The 23,446-nt window shown below is 39.9% G+C and overlaps 1 protein-coding gene across 1 annotated transcript; it reads left to right on the forward strand.

Moving 5' to 3' along the window:
• The first annotated feature begins 8,167 nt into the window (after window positions 1-8,167).
• On the forward strand, window positions 8,168-10,322 carry LOC149198750 (uncharacterized). The gene is made up of 4 exons (XM_089402145.1): window positions 8,168-8,289; window positions 8,439-9,322; window positions 9,502-9,546; window positions 9,726-10,322. The coding sequence occupies exons 2-4, from the start codon at window positions 9,309-9,311 to the stop codon at window positions 10,060-10,062; spliced, it is 396 nt and encodes a 131-aa protein (XP_089258271.1). The 5' UTR covers window positions 8,168-8,289; window positions 8,439-9,308; the 3' UTR covers window positions 10,063-10,322.
• Window positions 10,323-23,446: the final 13,124 nt, after the last annotated feature.

Raw genomic sequence — 23,446 nt, forward strand, 5'->3', positions numbered from 1 at the left:
TGTAAGTGCCCGCGTTTTATGGCTAGGTTGGGATTGTGGAGTGGGACTTGCCCTTACCTGGTTGGATGCATGTATGAATGGTTGTACTGTCATCTTTTGTAAAGTAGGGCCTTTTGCAATTTTCATTCTTGGTGGATTCTGCCGCTCCAGGCAATAACCGGTTCACAGCTCACTCTCCTCACTTTGGATGCCCTTCGTGATCCTCATTATTGTTAACAATTATAAACTCTGCACCTTTCTATGATTATTGTTCAATACTATTCTCGCTTATATATACAGAATGAAATGTTTTATTAATATAATTTATATTAAATTTGAAAAAATTCCTAATTTTATTAATAATGTTTAATATTTGAATTAAGGTTTTTTGTGATTTATATTATAAATATTGAGAGATTTTTGGTAAAAATCACATAAAAGAAATTTAGTTGACGGTTTTGAATTATTTAGTATGGTTTATCTTCAGGAAAATATGAAAAACCAGATTATGGCATTAGATTAAATAGATGAAAACACTGTTTTATAGTTTTTTTTTCCGGGGAAAATAGAGTTCATAATTTCTATTAAGAGGTATAATAGAGATTACATGCTGTAGATGCCGAAGGCATATGCTAATAAAGTGGTATTACCACCATTCAGTAGTTCCATAAGATCTGTCCCATATGTGTCACTGTGGATACGATGGGGCTGTATCCATTTACAAAAAGTTTTCAGATATACATGTTGTTCTGAAGTATGCAAAAAGTAAAAAGAGGTATGTCCTCTGTTCGAAATAAATACATAATATGTCTGTAAAGAGTCAGTCCAATATATACAGAGCATGGGCTAGAAAAATCAAAATTTCAAAATTTCAGTTGGGGAGGATTCCCCCTTGTAACAGTCCATCTATGTACGGTCGATGGTAGAAGACGTGCATCCCTTCTGGACTGTGTTCCTCGATCATCCAATCGCCTAGAGGCCGAGCCGCCGCTTCTTTCGAGAGCCGGTCAGCAGTTGAATTTCTTTCCCTGTAGATATGTGAAACAGTGATCTGGTCAAAAAATGTTTTGAAAAAAACAATTTCTTCCAAGATATGTCTCAAAGAGTATGTGTGACAATGGGAAATATTGTTTGCCCAATCAATTACAATCTTAGAATCACCAAAAATTTGTATTTGTCTGCAATTTTTAGAAAGAGCGAAATAGAGAAGATGTCTCAAAGTGATGAGTTCGGCATGATTGTTGGTCCCCAGACCAAGACCCAGTTTCAGATGAAAATAATGAGATTCTGTAATGTGGAAAAGAATGCCCCCGCCGCACCCATGTGCAGATGCGGCACCATCAAAGTATGCCCACGGCATGTTTCTGTTGATAATTTCGGAGGTGATCTGCCTGGGGGTATTAGCTTTGATGTCAAAAGGGATTTCAGTGAAGGCCGAACAAATGGATGGCGGAAGGTGCTGCCAGTTCTCCCTGCCTGCCGCAAAGATAATATCATTACGCTTATACCAGATGTACATGGCCACAATCAAAGGCAGATTCCTTGCTTTCTCCGAGGATACGGCTGACCACCAGAGATCCCAGGCCGAAGAGATGTCATCTGCGAGCCAGTCGGTAGTGATGTTAAGAATGAGTTTGACCTGCTGCCAGATTTCCCTGGTGATTTCGCAAGAGAGAAATAAATGGTAGGTAGATTCCTCCGCCTTGTTGCAGAGGACACACCTGGTAGGGCCAGCGAATGAACGCCTTTTTAGATTTTCTCCCGTTGGTAATTTATTCGCCAGTATGTTCCACATTAAGAGCCTGGCTCTGGGCTGAGCTTGAAGCTGCCAAATATTCGACCACCAACTTTTTATCAAGTCAGGCTTCTTGTCCTCGATGAGTTTTAAGTATCCCAACTTGGGAGAATATAAACCTGATTTTGCAGGTGCCCATATAAGTTCATCATCATGCTCATGTAACTTAATATGAGATTCAGAGAGAGCCTGTAAGTATCGCTGCCATAATTCCACCCATTCATCTGTTAATTGCCACTGATGGTCCGATCTCCAAGCTTGAGAGAAGATAGTTGATCGGATGGGGTCTCCGACCTGATCTAAGTATTTGATACCCATATAATTAAGATGTTGGATCATGTCTGCCGGGAGGAGGTGAGCGTTTCCAGACCCAGGCCATGGGTCCAGCCCAATTCGAACCTGGGTACCATTGCCAATCTTCCAGAGCAGGTTTTCCTTGATGAGGGGCAGAGCTTTTAGGGTGGCTTTCCAGATGGCCGACACACCTTGAAGTTGCCAAGAAGGTCTACGAATCCAGTCAAGTATGTTTGTGGGCCAAATGTATTTTTTGTGTATGACTTCTGCCCATAAGCTATCCATCTTGAGAAGAGACCATCCCTGCTTTGCTGTTAGGGCAAGTGCAAAAGCGGGAAGGGATTTAAGTCCCCATCCTCCCCAGTGCTTGGGCATGGATACCAGGGACCATTTAGTCCAAGCAAAGATCTTACCCTTTTTATTCCCATTCCACAGGAACCTGCTACAAATCTGTTGAATTTTCTGTAAGATGCCTTTCGGAACCCAGGTAAGGGACATCCAATATACCGGTGTGGCCTCGAGAACAGATTTGATCAGTTGTAATCTGCCCGCTTTTGAAAGTAGGCGGTGGTGCCAACAAGTTATCCTCTGTTCTATTTTGTTGATGAGCCACCCCCAGTGTCCAGAATTGTATCCATCCGGCCTTAATCTGAATCCCAAGTATTTGATACCATCCAGAAGATTGTTTTCCTGGAAGGGAAAGAACTGAACAGCCAATAGAGATTCTTGTTGTGTGCATCTCGTCACTGATCTGGTAGATTTGTCCCTGTTTATTTCCATACCCGTGGCTTTGCAGAAGAGTTGAAGGATCCGGTTAAGGGCCGTGCTATCTCTAACGCTGCCATTAAGGAATATGAGAATATCATCCACGAACAATAGGTGTGTGATGGAGAGCTGATCGGTAATTTTGAGGCCGCTTATCTCCCCATTCCTTTTGGCATCCGCAATCAGCCTGCTCAACCCTTCCATTACAATGAGAAAGAGTAGTGGAGAGAGAGGGCATCCTTGCCTGATACCCCTGTTAATGTAAAAACGATCTGATGCTGCGCCATTGATGAGAATGGCAAACGAGACAGATGTAACACATCCCATGATCCAGTTAATGAAAGGCATGGGGAAGCCCAGGTGTATAAGTGTCATCTTAAGATAAAGCCAATTCACCTTGTCGAAAGCCTTAGTAAGATCAATTTTTAAAGATACACTTTTCAGATTCTTCAGCTTGATGGAATGTAGGGTTTCCTGGGCAGTACCAATAGCCTCATAAATATGGCGATTCCGAAGGAAAGCAAATTGTTCAGCAGATATGTGGGAGGAAAGAATCGGCTTAATACGATTGGCAATTATCTTGGCTATGATTTTGTATAGGCAATTGCAGAGGGAGATGGGCCGGAAGTCATTGAAAGAAGAGGGTTCATCAGCTTTGGGGATCAAGGCAATATAGGTCTGATTCATAGGTGGGTGGATGTGCCCCGAGAGCCGGCTTTCCTCAACAACAGCTAAAATATCCTCACCCATCTGTTCATAAAACGCCAGATAGAATTCCACCGGCCATCCATCTGGTCCCGGACTCTTCTCTTTCTTGAACCATTTAAGAGTATTCTCAAGCTCCAGAGATGTGATAGGAGCTGTAAGGTCTTCCAGATCCTCCTGGCCAACCAACCGAGGGAGTTTTTCAGCAGTTCTAATAATATCTGGAAGATTGATTTCTGGTGGAGCTGTAAAGAGACCCTTGAAATGGGACACCCCAAGACTAGCCAATTGCTGGTGAGTGGTTGCCCAACCATCTGGCTCACTAGGAAGTCTCCAAATGGTGTTCGAAGCCTTCCTGCCGTTGGCTAAGTTGTGAAAGTATTTTGTGTTGCAGTCCCCCGCTTTGAGCCAAATGGCTCTACTTTTAAGCCTCCATTGCTCCTCCTTTTCAAGTAGGATTTTTGCTTTTTGTCCATACAGACGGTTGAGCAAGGCTTTGGATTCATCAGTGAGGTAACCCGTTCCTTTATCATCAGTTAATGAGGCTATCTGAGTTTCAGTATCCGTCAAAATCTGTTCATCTCTTTTCCTCTTGGCAGTCGCCCAATCTTCAGTAAGAACTTTGAGTTTATTAAGCCTAACACATAAATCATAGGCCTTGCGATGAGTCCGCAGAGGGGGCTGAGCAACCCAGAAGTTCGTGACCATATGATTATAATCCGGATCCTTGAGAAAGCCAGCGAAAAATTTGAAAGGGGATCTCGGCTTGGGTTTATTATCACTAATCTGTAAAAAAATTGGAAGATGGTCAGATAGACCCCCTATGCCAACCCATTGTCTGTATAGTGGACAAATCTGAATTAGATCCTGGTGCATCATGAATCTATCTAATCGCCTCCCCAGTGCAGCCTCCCCTGTGCGTTGATTGTGCCAAGTAGGAAGTTTCTTATTCATGGGGATGTCCACCAGGTGATGAGAGTCCAGCAGTAAATTCATTTGATCCGCAATGGAATCCCACTGGGCATTATGACCCCAAGATTCGCCAACTCCTAGAGAGAAGTTGAAATCCCCTCCAATCACTGTATGCTGAGTTATATGGTTACCAGATAGAAAGTCTTGCCAGAAGGGGAGACGATGCTGGTTGGGACCATATATGTTAATAAATCTTATCGGGAAGCCCAGATCCCCAGCCATGATATCCATTCCCAGGAACCCTCTGCCCCCCCAGGTGGAGATTGACTTACACTTCCTTGGGTTGATACCGATGAGTAAGCCACCTGATCGCCCACATGCGTCCAGTCCATGCAGAGTCCACCCGGAAGAAAACCTTGCAGACAGTTCACCGCCATCTCAGCTGTGCATAGAGTTTCTTGCAGAAAGATAATATCACATCTTGATACATGAAGAAGTCTTTTCAGAGCCAGTCGTTTTTTGGGGTTGGCAAGTCCCCTGCAATTGAAGGAGAGCCAGATCATGATTCACCACAGTGCATGGGCTCGATAGCTCTAAGCGCCCTTTCAATAGTAGATTGTCTCCCCAAAGCAACGTCCGCCACAGCGTTTAACTTAGCCGATGAGATATGAGAAGGTCTGCCCCGTTTCTGTTTTTGGTGTCGACCCGGGGAAGAACCCAGACCTAGTATTCGAGGCCTAGCCCCAGATCGCAGGTGATAGTGGTGTGATCCGGATAGCTCCGGTGAAGAAGAATGGTCCACGACCCCCAGGATCTGGTTGGACATGGGAGGGGTAGTAGAAATGGATGGCGGAGGAGGGGCAATAGTGCAAATAATGGAGGGAATGGGAGCAGATTCAGAGCGGGAAGTTTGTATAAAAGAGTGAATATTAGATATCATATCATTAGAGCAAGATTGTGAGAGAGAGGGGACGGAATCATTACCCGGACGAGTAGGTACAGTCGCAGCCGGATTTGTATTCTTCCCGGCAGTCCGAGAACGGGTCCGCGGCGGTCCAGGTGCAACCAGGTCCTTGCTGCGAGCAGTTTTTGTTGTGCTATCCCCCTTCTTCGTGGAGGGGATCTCCTGCTGAGGCTGCACATCTTCCGATGGCTGGTGCTCTCCTTCATTTTGATTCACCGTGTTCTGTTGGCGAGGTCCCTTGGAGTCCTTCGAAATCCCCTTCGCAAGCAATGGGCAGTCCTTGAAGAGGTGCCCTACTTTGTGGCATCTCCTGCACCGATAAGGCACTCCTTCATAATCAAGGGGTTGTTTGCGTGAGACATGATTGTGATGCAGGGTGATCTTTTCCACCAGCCCAGGTCTGATATCCATATTAACCAGAATTCTTGCCATAGTCCTGATGCCCGTCTTTTCAAATGATCTATCATGCTCCAGATAGGTACCTAGAGTGTCCCCAATCTTTTTGAAGGTGAATTGATTCCAGTATTGCCAAGGTAATCCTGGAAGCCGAACCCATATGGGGCCTTCGCCAAGATGTTCGCGCTCTGGATCAAACAGGGGATCCCACCTTTTAAGAAGCACCGGCGCGAGCTCAATATGCCAATATTGGGTAAGTACCCACTGAGTGTATTCGGGTCTCTGAAAGTGTAGGGCAAACCAGCCCCTTGTAAGCACCATTACCTCTGGGAGTTCTTTGAAAAGTGATCCCCAAATCTCGTTTACCCAAAGTTTGAGCCTCTCCGCAGAATAAGTTCGTCCTCTGACTCTGCCCACTAACACTTTTCGAGCCGCATCCATCACGTCCGGAATAGGATCTTCAGGTCCCAAGTTGATATTGTAGTCAGGATCAATGGAGCGGAGGCAGCGTCCCTTGGTCACCTTCTCGGAGCGCCTCCCAAAAGGAATTCCCTTCAGCAGGTTTCGGCACGGATCAGATGTGCTGTGCTGTGCTGATGCAGCTGAACGAACCGGGAGTGGAGTGGTGAAACAACCAGAGGGAAATGGAGATCGAGGGGAGGGAAAACCAGAACCCGGGAAGCCGGATACAGGGGGGATGAAGGGCTGCTGGAGGGATTGAGGCATAAATGATACGGAGGGGGAGTGGGAGCTTGAAGGGGGGGGAGGCGGAGGGGGAGGATGGAGCGCAGGCCGATTGAGTTCCTGTAAGGAGACGTCAAGCAAAGGGGATCCCAGGAAACAAGAGCCTAGTAACTGAGCAGTGGCCGGGGAGAGAGGAGGGCATGCAATGGGCGGGGATTCCACTGATGAGATAGCCGGTCCTTTGTTTTTATCAGTAGAAGACAAGTGTGGATGCAGATTTGGGGCACCTGTCGAAAAACCCAAAGCAACGTTACGCGGAGTCATATGAGGCCTGCTGGTGTGTGCCCATATTTCTTGATGCGGCCTAGGGTCCGCCTCGTAATCTACCAATTCCTCGTCACCCATGTTAAACTGTCGGATATGCGTCGCGAGCGGTGTTCGAGCAGAGGTCCGGTAGCACCGGGATCAGGGTAGTCAGAGCGGCAGTGGGCTCAGAGGTGGGTGCCCAGGGGGGACCGCGGAATAAAATAATCCACGCAATAACAAAAACAACAGTGCCGCAGTCAGCCCGGCATTACAAGAGACCCGGGGGCTGTCTGTAAACCGCCATGGGGTTTGGTTCAGCAGCGCAGAAAAATTGCTAGGGTTCCGCCATTGCTAGGGTTCCGCCTTAGGATTTTTGTTTTATAGTTGTTAAAATATAACAACTAGTTTTGACTAAAAAATTATCATTAATTAATAAACAAATTTTTAATTAAAATAATGTTTAATATTATTTTTTGAAGGTGTTTTGTGGGAACCAACACTGTTCACCCCAACCAAACCCCACTCCATTGGACATCGGCAAGCCAGTGAGTTTTTGAAAATCAAAAGCGTCTTCAACCTCCCTTGGTCAATCTTTGTTTGATCTCTTTTTGGTCCGTTTTTTCTAGCTATTTGAAGTTGTCCTCCGAATTTTATTGACCCAATTTGCATGGTCTTCCTAAATCCTCTATTCCTTCCAAATTTTTTTATCAAGATTCATGGTAAAAGGGCTGTTTTAGAGGGAAACTTCATATTGTGATATCTTATTTGGTGTGAAATTTGGGTCTCACGAACATCATTAAAATATATTATATCATATCATTAATCAATTGAATGTAGGTTGAGTGAGTTAATGATAACTTCCTCATCAAGTTCAAATCTCATTGACATGATACATGATGCCCTTTTGTAAATTACTTTATTTTATTTTATTATTTTTAATACCATAAACAATTTTTAATCTTTAATCAAGGCACATTAAAATATCATTTCATTTCCCTTAAAAACAATTACTAATTTATAAAGCTGACATAGTATTTGTTTACTGTAAGTTCTGTTTGGTCATAATAGTTACTCTTTTCTCACATTTTACCCGTGGTATACTTTGCAGATCCAGAGAAATTGACAGCGTTCGGCGCCGAAAGATCTCCTTTTCTACACTATCAATGCTATTTAAAGTCAAATAAAATATGTGCAGTAATCTTTGAAGAAAAGTAGCCACAACCAGAATATTCCTTAAAGAATTCATTAATTAATGTTGGTACGAAAAGATCAGATTTTATGAAAAATCAACCGACGGAATATTTCGTCCATGTGTATGAAGTTTGAACATATCCCTACCTGTCAGGCTGAACAAACCCTTAACGATCCACCGATCAATTATCAGATCATCGGCAATACTTCTAATCGGGAACATGGTTGGATTTATGTTCTCCATTTCATTTTTCTTTTTGTGGTTCACGACGTTTATTTTTCAAGTACGAAAGCAAAGGTGATTATGACTATCCACCAGATGATTACTGTTATCTCTTTTTGAAATGAATAGTAATCTAGCTTTTTTCGTACCGACAAAAAGGATGGAGACTCAACCAATTGATCTTCTCGTTCATTTCTTTTGTGTTTTTCATTGTACATTTTCAGATCGTTCGTCAGGATTCTCAGATCGGCAATAAAGATACTCTGGTTGGATTTATGTCTGGAACCACATATGATTCATCCCCAACATTATCCGCTACTTGGAACCGAATGTTTCAATCTGCCGGTGGATAGGTTTTATATGCTCTAGACGCAGGGAGAGTGGTTTCTCCCCATGTTTCAAGTATGAGATTACAAGGTACAATCTCTTTTATCAGAAATTTATTCCTTACGATACTCAACCATTAACAATTTTCAAGGTCACATTCTCTATCGACTGGGAAGTCTGTTTTATAAAAAAAGAAAAATTACATGACCATAGTTTTACAATCCCTTCTTCAGTTAATATCCTTCAAAAGATGCAGAGGTTATATATCGAATTCAACCAAAAGAGTTTGGAGGTTATTGGATTTAGAGGGGATTATTCTATAAAGAAATACCCCGTTCAAACTCAACAGACCTCCCTGTTGATAGGGAATGTGACCATGAAAACTGTTATTGGTAAGGTCGAGTATCGTAGGAACAATAGATATTTTGCATCTAACACCACTTTTAGAATGAAACATTAGGTTTCCAAGTAGTGGGTAATGATTGGGATGAATTATAACACCACTCTTAGAATGAAACATTTGGTTTCCAAGAAGTGGGTAATGATTGGGATGAATCATGTGTGATTGCACATATAAATTCAAGCAGAGCCTCTTGATCGGAAGTATTGCCGACGTGATCGATCTGATAACTGAACGGTGGAAAATACAAGAAAAATAAACCAGAAAAGAAGCAGTGCCATCTGTGAGAATGGTTAAAGGTTCCTGAGAAGAGAAGAATCGTGTGTGAGGGAGTGACTAAACTGTATTGATTGGATTTTATTCATCCATGTATATACTAAGGTAGGCTTATGTTCAAACTTCAAACACATGGAAGAGATATTCCATCGGTTGATTTTTCATGAAATCTGTTTTTTTCATACGGTCGTTCTTCTAAGAAATCTTCCAGCGGTAGGCTATTGTTCTTCAAATATTTTTGTACTTTCTTTTGACTTTAAATAGCATTGGTGGTGTAAAAACAGGGATCCTTCGGCGCTGAACGCTGCTAAATTCTTCGATCTGCAAAGGTATATTGTGCGAGAAATGTCACTAAAGAGTGATTGTTATAACAGAAGAGGAGTTGAGCATTAAATTACAGCATAATGCATATTTCATTAACATTAAAATACAGCATAATGCATATTTCATTAACATTAAAATACAGCATAATGCATATTTCATTAACCCCTGTGAATATTCTTTTCAGATCAAGAACAATCCTACGTCAAATTGATTTTATTCCTCTTATTAAAGGAGGGGAGTGGCTTTTTCCAAATTTTCTGCAAAAGAGGGAGAGCTGGGGTAATCAAGGGACTTCACTTCACCGCCCTCTGGATTTTTATCTGTGGCAGCCTCACTTTTACCTAAAATTTCTTCCTGAATGGGGGCAGAATCCCCATACAAAGGCTCATCCATGGTGGGAAGAGAAAAATTTACTACTTCCTTTTGCTCTTTTTCTTATGATTCAGAGTGGGCCTCTGGACTTTCCTGCTTTTATTCCTCTTGTTCTGCAAGAAATTCATATCTGTTGCAGCTTGGATTAGATGAGCCTGGCTTCTCTGGTTGGTGTCGCTTGGGCTCTTGAGCTTCTTAGTCACAGTTTGGAACGTTTCTTGTTCTTGACTGCTCTGAAAGGAATGAGCCTGCTTCAAAGGAACTTAGGATTTGTATTGTGTTCATGCTCATAACAAAACTTACACTTAAAATAAATCTGTTCATAGCTTAGACGTGGAAGAAAATCCCAACCTTCCAAGTCAAGCTGAATCACATATGAGAGACACTTCCATACATATTTTGGCATGCATATACATCCTTCATTTGATATCTACCTAGTGAATAAATCCAGCTAGTTACCAATAATTTTTGGAGTGGCTTTATCTCAGAAAGGAACAGTAACAGGGATATGCAGAAGCCTGACCTATACAGGAGCAGGTGTGATCTCCATATTTAAGTCAAAATCTAAGGATCAATGCGAAGAAACAAACCCCCACATGCCCATACACCATGACCAAGTATGGGCATGATCTAAAAGTTTGGTCTCTTACTTCTGAACTTTCAGAAATAAACAGGAAAAACCCTTTACCACAATAGAACATATAATAATTGAGAAACCCCAATTATCTGATCCCCAAGCCTGGACAGCTAGTGGGCTGGGTTAAAGGCCTGTAAACTTACCAACTAGGGTTTGCTCATGCAACATAATGATTTTTTATTTTACTTTTTTAGTTGAAATATCCAACTTAAGAATTTCTTTAACGTTTAACAAACTTAAGAATTTCTTTTATGTTTAACAAGTTTACATATTTATTCTTGGCTGGGTTTGTCACATGTAGATTTGGCATTTGACATTTCTGAGAAGAGAAGCTTGACAGTCCATTATATCTTTCCTGAAAATATTATAAATCTTTTTCAAAAGGAGTTTTCATTCTCAACTTTTCCCCATCAGATTTGAAGTTATTACTTGGTGAGGATTCGATTCCATACAAATCAATTGATCTACCGCTCATGGGTTGCATAATATTATTTTAATCTATGAAAATATTACCTGTGTTTATAAGGTGTGATATATCATCTATTATAAATGAAAATTTTGATGAAATAAGTTGTTTTCTTTTCAAATTTATATGGTTGATTTTTTTACATTCACATTGACACTTGATGGTATGATCAGTCTAACTTAGAAATATCATTTTGACACACAAAATGCCATCTCCTCTTCTGATTTAATTTTGTTAGAAGACTTTATTGAAATAAGTTGATTTTACTGACATTTCATTTATTTTTGGTTGACAAAAATGTTTAGAAGCTGGAGTTGCATGGTGATCCTGATCAAAGAGATGATTATTCCTTTGAAAACAATAAACAAGTTTCATGAAAGATAAAATTGAAAATTAAAAAAGGCTCGACTTAAATCCTGTTTTCCGGATTTTTTGTTTTTGTTTTGTTTTTTTTTTTCCAATTCAGCATATAAAGCAAACACATCTGTTCCCAAAAAGTTCGATTTTAGAAATATAACTGACGAAAATGATCCAGAGAAATCATTCAACTCTATATAGTTAAATCATCTGTGTTCAACATTCACACATTGCAGAAATTTTCTTTTAAACCAGGAGCAGGAACACTCTACTCTGTAATATAGAACAGGTTGACTAAAAGTGAATTTAGCAATCATATTAAGATAAAGGTTTTTAAATGTAAACTGAATTGATTTGCGATGACATGTCAAGTTGCTTTGAAGGGAAAGCAGGACGGCCTTAGTGTTTTTGGCATGAATACTCTTATTTTAAATCAAGATTAAGATGATGGTCATAGAAATTTTTGGTTGTAAACAATCTGCAAGAAAATCAAGGTAATTCCACTGCAATTGCAGATTTTAAGGGGGAGAACTTTCAGTGCATTTTCAGAGTTCGAGTGGTTGCTTCAAATTGCGGAATGCATTAATAGAATGTGCAATCCCATATTATAAGTAGATATATTGGTTATTTCTTTTAGCTTTTAGTTTGGGCAAGAATTTTTTTAAAATTGTCCATGTGTATGGAGTTCTAAGATTTATTTATTTTTTTTACTTCATTTAATAAATTGATTGTAGAGAGGCTTGCGAATAAACTTCATAATGGAAAATTGATTGCATTCATGATGAGAACTTCATTTATACAAATGTAAGGTAGGTTCGAAATAAAACTGTCTCGATAATTTATTAACGAAAAGCTAAGTCACATCACACGAGGACACGAGACATGGAGGACACGTAAATACGAGTATTCAATATGAAATGCAACGACCTGGAAACAGGACACGGGGGACACGTTTTATATATATTTAATAATATATATATATATACACACACCGAAATATAGTTTTTTATCCATATTAAATTGCAGGTTGCAGCTTATCTAATCAAATTAAAATATAATTATTTCTCAAAATTCATAGTTCACTTAAAAAAAATAAATAGAATCAAAATTTACTATTTAGAAATTAGAATGTGATATGCTTGGTCTTGATTCTTGAATATTCAATGTTCATGTTCATGTACAACTTACAAGCACATAAGAAAATAACTAAAGTTTAATCCTATTAATTTCCTCTGCCCCTCTTGCGAGAAAATGCCACAGCGTTCCCTTTCCCTCTAGATGTAGACGCTGGTGCTGGTGGAGTTGGGAGTGGAGTTTGCTATGCTCTAGAAGCTGAAGAACTAGAAGTAGGAGCTATAGGAGGTAGACCACATCCTCTATTGGTGGCAGGGGTAGCCCGCGCAGGTGGTGTCACCTGGAAACATTACAATCTCACAATCCTGAAATCCTGAAAAATTGATAAGTCTGCTGCATTTTGAATGAAATCTAAAATTCTACTTTCTCCATATGAAATCCAATGAGGCCGAAACCACTCTCAAACATCCTGAGTCATTTCATGGTAATGTTAAAAATTTAAGTAAAAGGATGAAAATGAAGATTAAGGAGAATGTCACTTTTACTTTAAGAATTTAACATTACTATGAATAGCATATAAATACTAGGGCCTAGACTTGATCATTAAGCTGCCCCACTCAAAAATTATTTGTTTCTTTCAAAAAAAAAATGCAGCTTATGCAGGCAACGTTTTCTATCAACGGAATACGCGTTTTCCAGACACAGGACACAATGAAAACCGGCGAATACGTTTTACATTTTATAGGACATGATGAAAAACGTTTTCGACACGTTTTAGGGCCGTTTTCGTGTCCGACATGTAAAATACAGGACACGGGACTTTGGAGGACGTGTCCTGTGACTCAGACGAAAAGTAAAAACTAACTGCTAATTACTATTTTATAAACATAATCCTGAAGGATTAATTAACATTTCCCCTTTAGTTTGAAGGGACATTTGACATGCCAAGTAACATTTTGAACTTTTCACATTCAAGTGTTTTGGTAAAGATATCTGCGATTTGCTCTGAAGTAGGACAATGTGTCAGATGAATAACTTTGGCCTCTACAAAATGTTGAATCACTGATATTTGGCGTTAATATGTTTGCTTCGGTCATGAAACTTGAGATTCTTGGCCAACTGAATTGCAGAAGAGTTGTCAATAAGTAGTGGAGTTGAAGCCTTTTGTTTGTCCTGTAGGTCTTCAAGTATTTTGTGAAACCAAATGATTCCTTTTGTAGCTTGAACTGCTGCAACATATTCGGCTTCAGTGGTAGAATCAACAAGAACAAATTGCTTGTGTGATCTCCAATTGATGGCTGTTGATCCAAGATTCATCAAATAGTCAGAAGCAGAGACCTCATTCCCCTTATCTTCATCAAAATCAGAATCTGAATAGCCGGTTAGATGGAAATCTGTCACTGTTAGACACATACATGGCAGCAACAAAATATTAAAGATAAGCATGAGAGTATATCTATTATTAACAAATGATATACATTTATAGTACATTCACATGATCTTTGGTTTCGTATTCCAAGGTCTCTTGGACTTCCTTAGACTATTCAGCTTCCACACCAACCCTTAGAGGATTAGGTGTCCAACATTCCCCTCTTAATCTGAAGGGTTATGTATGAGTCCAAGAAGAGAGTTGTAATACAAAATGTGCAAAAATGCATGGTAGCACTACGCTGAATGTGCTCTCTGAAATGTTGGTATAAGGGAGGTGGTTTAAGGATGACCACCAACATTGGAACGCTTAGTGCAGTTCCCAGAACTCTTCATGCTAGAGGAAGTGCTCCTGATGTTTTGAAGAGGGAAACCTTCAACCATGAAAGGGAGGTCTCACCCCACATAAAAGGGATAACTTCAAGCTGAAAGGGGAGGTCTCAACCTGTGATGGTTTAAGGATGACCAACAACTCTGGAATGCTCAATGCAATTCCTGGAACTCTTCCAAAACTGGCAAGACGCTGAAGTCTTCTGCTAGAGGAAGTGTCCCTAATTCTTTGAAGAGGTATCACTGATTGAAGGCATGCTCAAGGGCATATTTGTCTCTGGCTACAACTTTGAATCTGGTATGGCAGGTTGTGGCTCAGGCTCACTTGATGTGGCTTTGAAGCTTGTAGATGACCATCACTTTCCCCCCTGTCAGAGACAAGGTGGGAAGATGAAGTGATCTCAACTGCAAGATTTTTCAATATTCGAGAATAAATCCTGTTGTATGAGAGAAATATATTCTTGGCTATTGAAGCCCATTGCCAAGAAGCGATCCATCCAAGATGAATCTTTGTTCTTGCAGGAGGTTTGTTTCTGAAGTATCCGTTTGAAGAATAACTGGTTTTATGACAATGCTTACATGGGTGAAGATCAAAACAATGATCTTTCACATGGCCAACTTGGTCACAGTGTTGGCATTTCACAATTTGTTGTTGTTGCTGTGAAAGAGGAGCATAATCTGGAATAGTTGAAGGTGAATTGTCATGAAGGAATCCAGCACTCTGAAACTGAATGGGCTTTGTGTAATCTGGAATATAAAAAGAAACCTCCTTATCATATCCAAGACCTGTTCTGTGCTTGTTGTTGACAAGCTCTTCCCAAGGTCTGATGATGGGCTTGGGAAGTGCAAACTGAACTTTTGCATTTGCATGTGACTCTGTTTCTTTATTGGGAACTGGATCTGAATCAACTGTAACATTATTGTCTTGTTGTTTATGGGAGTCTGTTTCAATCTTTTGAACATAAACAGGTTCAGAATGATGACTCCACTGTTGTAATTCTTCTTGCTGTAGTTGAGATTCAAGCTGCAAAAAAGCAATTTGTTCTTGTGCATATTGTAGACAAGTTTGAATTTTTGAGAGAGAGCCTTTGCTGATTTGGAATGTGTCATTAGAAGTAGATAGTATCAGAGTTTTCAAGAACTCCAATATTGCATTAATTCTGGTCATTTTCATTGAACAAATCAGATAAGTCTCTCGAATTATATGGCTAAAATGGTTGCAACAATAACCAAAGATACCTTGTTGAACAAAATGCAGAAAGATAATTTTGCACAATGGCCAAAATACACTCAAATTTGGCAATATAACCAACGATCACTCTAAAACTTGCCACAATTCTTGGTACAGTCAAATGTATTCAGTGCATCAAAACCAAGCCAAGCTCGTTGCAGCTTACATTTAATATCTTAGGTTGCAATTTATAAGACCAAATTCAACAATTTAAATAGTTTTGAATTCAATTGTAGAAAATTTGAATAATATGACACTTATTCATAGAGATTATCCTGATTATACACTATTGCAGAATGCATGCATAATACATAACCTCCTCTACGTTGATCATCAATTTTGCAGAATTAAAAACAATGAAACATCAATCGCATGCGCACATTAACACAGTATGTACTGGGGAAAGCATGCAACTGAAAACCCCCAACTATTTGTATATTATATTGATTGAGAACATGTAACAATACATAGTACAATACTCCTTGCAAGTACTCAGTACTATCTCCACTTGTTACACATAAACTAGCTCAGATCTGAATCAATCATAGGTTCAAATCTCCTTCACTGCTTGCCTGCCTCCACTGCGCAATCCTACATGAGAATAGATGAGAATGGCTGATCCAAACTCGTATTTCCCTTGGCTGAACCACGCAATCCTCATTGGCAATACTCAATCCATTGATTGTGCAAATCTCATGCACAACTATAGTCACAACTGACAGCTGTCTTGCCCTTTCACTCACCTCTAACACTTATCTCCACTGAACTGTCCATGTACTGAGTTAACTGATGTATTCTTTAGTTGCTTTATGAGTTAATAATTAGTGAATTAATTTTTTTTTGTGACTTAGTTACCGGAGAACACACAGTCTGAACCATTTTTATGTCAACGTTTCAAATCCCAACTGGGATCCATCATCATGACCTATGAATGATGATAAAAGAAGAGCTGCTTAGAAGGAAATAAATAATAATGAGGATAAATTTTTAAGGATCAGCACAATGTCGACTGGAATATTTATTTATTTATTAATTTAATTTTTAATAAATTACTTTTATTTTTATTTTTACTGTTGAGTTTTATATATTAATATTTATCGAAGAGTTAATATATTAATTCATAACCTTAATGATTAAATTAGTGTATTGTATTAATATTTAAAATTATTTAAATTTTATTTAGAAATATATTAATAATAATAATAATTTTTTTTTTTATTAATTAATTTCTATATAAATTAATTAATATATTAAACTAATTCATATTAATAAATGTTAATAAATCAATATTTAATAATGTTAATAGATATTAATAGGGTTAAAATATTAATAATACTTAATTAATAATGTTAATAAATATTAATGTTAATGATCATTTAATAATTAATTAACCGTAATTAATATTAATAACAATTAATATATCAATTAATTGCTATATGAATTAATTAATATATTAAGCTAATTAATATAAATAAATGTTAATAATGTTAGTAAACCAATATTAATAATGTTAATAGAAATTAATTCACATCACTCATCACTAGTGTATTCTGCAGTTAGACTAAATACAACTAGTTTAACCAAGTCAAACTGAACACAACTCCATCAACTCCTCAATCAACTCCACCAAACTCAACCACTTGAGTTCTAACTGAAGTCCATCATGCGCTAGCTCAACTAACCCATAAGAAAAGCGTATTTCCTTTTGGCAGCTGCATGTGCCACATCCGTAGCTCGAATTGAAGTGCTCCAAGAGGATAAGATAATGTTTATAGTCCAAATATTATTAAGAGCTAATAATATTTGACTGTTCTATATTTAGACCGACAGTCTAAAAATAGACTCCGCCCATATGTCTAAAAATAAAAGTCCATCTATTTTTTACCAACATGATCAATCATCCACAAATAGCATCCTGCAACTCATAGACCATGATCCATATGTCTAAAAATAGACTTTGCGCCAAAAATAGCCTACGGGCCCACTTAGTGAAGGCGACTTCTTTTCACTAAGCTCCATCATCTTGTTGCATTTTCAACACTCCCTCTCAACAAGATATGGATTATCTGCAACCCCTATCCTGCAACTCTGGAATGTTCTGCACGCAACACATTTTCCCGGTCCACTTGCTCCAACAACACTTAGAACAAAAACACTCCCAACTGACCACTATGTTGGGCCAGGAACATACTCTGATGCTGAAGCTCTACCTGCTGCTGACAAGTGCTCCCTCTTTGACATCTGCGCTACTGCAACATCTCCATGCATCTCACACCATTGCACACCTCTGTGCCACCTAGCACTGTGCAAAACACTTGTGCCTCTCGCATTGCTGCAGCCTGCTAGCTATGTGCTGTCCTGGGATTCCCTACATTGTCGCTCTCTCTGCTGCTCCATCCGTATCTGTCTCTACCCAATCAGTCAGTTCCTGCTACTCCACATCGGGGATCTTGTAGTAAGGTCTCATCCAAGAGGTTGGGTACCTCAAGGATCCTGCCCCTCCTCCTTGGGACGATCACTCTATATCGCCCCACCTCCTACCTAGAGGTATGGTTGCATGTGATCCTTTAGCCCACCTAGCTCGAAGTTTCCCCCTACTGGAGGTCTCTGCATGAGTAGATGCCTATACTTGATCTCCTCTCAGCTTCCCCTGTTGTGGCTGCTCCACAACCTCCTGAAGCTGCTGCACCAATCGTGGCTCCTCCACAAACGTCTGAGACTTCTTTTGGCTTTGCATGTTGAGAGGTAATATACGCTCCCTCTCAACCACCAAGTCTCCATCAGTTGCCTTGCTGCTCAAGGCTTTGCATGCATCTTGAACCTCAAGAGCATACAGGTTCTTGACCCGTGAACCAATCTGCTTCACCTGTCTAGTGATGATGTGTCCAAGGAAAACCTTTCCCTTATTGAAGACTACATCATAGCCTCTGTCTTCCAACATCGCGATCGACACCAAGTTTCTCTTCAGTTCTGGTACATACTTGACATCGGTCAAGGTAAGGCGAGCTCCATGCTCCCTCTGAAAAATAACAGTGCCTACACCTGAGACACTATACTTCTCATCATTACCCATTGCTATGAGTATGTGGAGATCTTTCTCCTCCAAAGTATTGAACAAACTCTTGTCACCAGTGATGTGGAAAGAATCTCCACTGTCAAGAACCCAACCACTTCCCACCATGGATGAAACCATGCATGCGAAGAGTGTGAAATCCAACTCAAACTGTGAAGCAAGTGCCTCACCTTCAGCTCCTTCCCCGGATCCCTTCTTGGATTTCCTCCGTGGACAATTTGTGGCATAATGGCCCACCTCATGACAACGAAAGCATCGCACTTTCGATTTGTCAACCTTCTTCCCATCATTGGAAGAACTGGATTCGGAAAAAGAATCTTTCTCCTTTCCCTTCTTTGCTTTGGCAGCCAAAGCACAATCTTCTTCATCAGATGCCTTTGATGAAGATCCATCCCTGGTATTCCACTTGATCTCCTCTTGCACAAGATCAGACCAAAGTCTCTCCCATCCTGGCAATTTCTCCCGACCATTGACAGAGTCCTGATAGGAATGCCAACTCTTCGGAAGACCAAGGAGAGCCAAGCTCACCAAGTCCTCATCATCGACAGTCACCCCCACACTTCCCAGCTCATCGCGGCATTGGGTGAACTTCGTGAGATACTTGGGCATACTGTCTCCATTCTCACACTTAATGTTTCTGAGTTTATCCTTGAGCGCCAACTTCCTCTGGTCGCGCTTGCTTTGGAATAGAGCTGTCAACACTTTCCACATCAAGTATGGAGAAGCCTTTCCATGCAGGCTGGATACAATGTGATCCTTCACGCCCTCCAACAGAATCCTTCGACACTTTGCTGTCTTCTTTTTCCAAACCTCAACGTGAGCAGCATCAGTAGGCTTTGGGACCTCAACATTTATGAAATCCTTCAACCCATTGTTATCTAACACCACCTCCATCCTATCTTTCCATGCAATATAATTTGAACTGCCTTCAAGAGCATACTCCAATTGCAATCCGTTGAAAGACATTTCAACTTTGACACCAAGAAAACACTGCTGCAAATTCGAATTCCACCAGCTCAAAACTCAACTGCTTCTGATCTAGAATTCATGAGAACAAAGTATTTCTCGTACAAAGATTGACTGTATGGGCTTTTACCGGATATCTCACCTTCCAAAAGAAGGATGAATCCAGAGGCTACCTGGCCCGATTACAGACTCTGCCCGAAGAAATAAAATGTAATCACTTTCTGAATAATAGATCTGATGATCAACTCTGCTCCGATACATTGTAGAAAATTTGAATAATATGACACTTATTCATAGAGATTATCCTGATTATACACTATTGCAGAATGCATGCATAATACATAACCTCCTCTACGTTGATCATCAATTTTGCAGAATTAAAAACAATGAAACATCAATCGCATGCGCACATTAACACAGTATGTACTGGGGAAAGCATGCAACTGAAAACCCCCAACTATCTGTATATTATATTGATTGAGAACATGTAACAATACATAGTACAATACTCCTTGCAAGTACTCAGTACTATCTCCACTTGTTACACACAAACTAGCTCAGATCTGAATCAATCATAGGTTCAAATCTCCTTCGCTGCTTGCCTGCCTCCACTGCGCAATCCTACATGAGAATAGATGAGAATGGCTGATCCAAACTCGTATTTCCCTTGGCTGAACCACACAATCCTCATTGGCAATACTCAATCCATTGATTGTGCAAATCTCATGCACAACTATAGTCACAACTGACAGCTGTCTTGCCCTTTCACTCACCTCTAACACTTGTCTCCACTGAACTGTCCATGCACTGAGTTAACTGATGTATTCTTTAGTTGCTTTATGAGTTAATAATTAGTGAATTAATTAACAATTAATTCACATCACTTATCACTAGTGTATTCTGCAGTTAGACTAAATACAACTAGTTTAACCAACTCAAACTGAACACAACTCCATCAGCTCCTCAATCAACTCCATCAAAATCAACCACTTGAGTTCTAACTGAAGTCCATCATGAAAAAGCTCAACTGACCCATAAGAAAAGCGTATTTCCTTCTGGCAGCTGCATGTGTCACATCCGTAGCTCGAACTGAAGTGCTCCAAGAGGATAAGATAATGTTTATAGTCCAAATATTATTAAGAGCTAATAATATTCGACTGTTCTATATTTAGACTGGCAGTCTAAAAATAGACTCCGCCCATATGTCTAAAAATAGAAGTCCGTCTATTTTTTACCAACATGACCAATCATCCACAAATAGCATCCTGCAACCCATAGACCATGATCCATATGTCTAAAAATAGACATAGTCTAAAAATAGACTTTGCGCCAAAAATAGCCTGCAGGCCCACTTAGTGAAGGTGACTTCTTTTCACTAAGCTCCATCATCTTGTTGCATTTTCAACATCAATGAATCTCGTCGACCATTCATTAATGGAGCAAGCTTCCCACATGCGCAAAAACATAGGAAGCTTTCATATACCGGTAGCCTCGTTGACAATATTCTTTGTTACAAAAGCTCTTGGAAAGATCAACAACGGTCAGGATTTCAATTTTCAAGATAGAGGTACTCCTCCTTAGCTTGGTGGTGGCTTCCTACACAAGTGCTGGCGATGGTGATCCTGTTTAGAGGCCATGGGCGTGAAGATATTGTTGAAAAGTGTGCAATAAGAAATGCTAAATTTAGAAAGTGCTATAAATAGATCTGATAAAAATAGCATGTCTAAAAATAGCAGTTTTGCCAATGAGCATTTTGGCCACCTTGGGTGAGAGGTGAAACTACTAAAAATAGAATCTTCCAAAAATAGCATTTCTGGGTCCCTTCCTATTTTTAGCAGTCCCTGGTCTAACTATAGGAAGTAAAAACGAATTTGGTCTTAACAACAATTTAAAATATTAATTAATTAATCTCCATGGGTTAATTAGTTAAGGAAAAACAAATTTGAAGTCTATGTGAGGACATGTAACAATTTATCTATTAATTGATGAATTTATCCATCAGTTAAAGAGATAAGAATGAGTTGTAATTATGAGTTATAATTAGTTGGCTCAGTTTACTGAGTCAAGTCCAGTTAGATTAATTTAACAAGCTGTTAAATTAATGAGATTCAGTGTATTAATGCTTGCATGCATGTAACAATTGGTATTTTCAGATAACTGAATATTATAGTTTAAATAACTCATGCATGTCAGTTCAGACAAAGACCCAGTTGAGATCAGAGAAGGGACAATGTACTATCAGTTGGATAAATATTTTTCCTATAAAGGAAGTTTACCAATGATGATGATTTATTTGCTTCAGGGTTGTGTAGTTATTTCAGAGGTTAGTGTTGTGTGTGAGGTGAGAATCACACAGGTTGCAGCTGGAGGACCCAGGAAAAGCTATGCATAGAAATAGGAGGCTTGGAGGGTAGAGGAGAAGGTTTGTGATAAGCCTTTGACTGTCTATGAGTAGCAGAGAGATTGCACTGAGAGTTGGATAGCTTCCGAGCTAAGACTTTGTGTAATCTGGACTATATTTCCACTTGTATGATAATACAAAGATGGGGTTTTAGGTAGGTGCTTTCCTCGGGTAAATTCTTCTGTGTTGTGTGTGATTGATTCATTCTTATCAGTTATATGTGTTCTTTTTGATGTTCCTCATGGTTGATTAAGCTTCCGCTAAATTGTTTGTAGAAGTAGATCAAGTGTTTTGCTTTAGTACATTGCATTACCAGGTTGATTTACAGGTGGGAAATTTCTACATGGTATCAGAGTTGACTAATTTGTAGAAAAATTCTACAATAATTCTACATGGTATCGGAGCACAGGTGATCAAGGAGAGAACAATATACTGAGAGGAGATTTCAAAGTTTTGAGTTTTGGGCCGAGAGTTTGTAGAGCAGATCTAAAACTTTCTGTACAAAATTTTCCGAAATAAATAGCAGATTTGGATTCTTTACGGAAAATTACCCAAAATAATAAAAAAAATGGTTGAATCAGAGTTCGGATGAGGGAGATATTGCTGATTTAAAATCAGCTATTTTTCTAGAAAATTTCGTGACGGCGGGAAAGTAGAAATAGATTGGTGTGCTAACCAAGAACCTGTATGCACTTGAAGTACAAGATGCATGCAAAGCCTTGAGGAGCAAGGCAAAGGTTAGAGACTTGGTGGTTGAGAGGGAGAGTATATTACCTCTCAACATGCAGCGCCAGAAGAAGTCTCAGACAATTGTGGAGGAGCCACGATTGGTGCAGTAGCTTCAGGAGGTTGTGGAGCAGCCACAACAGGGGAAGCTAAGAGGAGGTCGAGTAGAGACATCTACTCATGCAGTGACCTCCAGTAGGGGGAAACTTCGATCTAGGTGGGCAGAGGGATCACATTCAGCCATACCTCCAGGTAGGAGGTGGGGCGTCGATGTGGAGTGATCGTCCCATGGAGGAAGGGCAGGATCCTTGAGGTACCCAACCTCTTGGATGAGACCTTGCTACGAGAGCCTCGATATGGAGTAGCAGGAACTGATTGATTGAGTAGAGATAGATGAGGATGGAGTGGCAGAGACAGCTACAGTGTAGGAATCCCAGGACAATGCATAGCAGGCAGGCTGCAACAATGCGAGAGGCACAAGTGTTTTGCATAGTGCGAGGTGGCACAGAGAGGTGTGCAATGGTGCGAGATGCATGGAGATGTTGCAGTAGCGCAAATGTTAGAGAGGGAGCACTTGTCAGCAACAGGTAGAGTTTCAACATCAGAGTATGTTTCTAGCCCAACAGAGTGGTCAGTTGGGGGTGTTTTTTGTTCCAAGAGTTGTTGGAGCAAGTGGACCTAGTGGATGTGTTGCATGCAGAACATTCCAGAGTTACAGGATCGGGTTCGAGAGGAAGCCTTTCTTGTTGAGAGGGAGTGTTGAAAAGCGTGCAACAAGAAATGCTAAATTTAGAAAGTGCTAAAAATAGATCTACTAAAAATAGCATGTCTAAAAATACCAGTT

Source organism: Pinus tabuliformis, chromosome 2_1 (genome assembly GCF_031772625.1).
Source record: "Pinus tabuliformis cultivar Carrire ecotype Pingquan chromosome 2_1, CPIR1, whole genome shotgun sequence".
NCBI lineage: Eukaryota > Viridiplantae > Streptophyta > Pinopsida > Pinales > Pinaceae > Pinus > Pinus tabuliformis.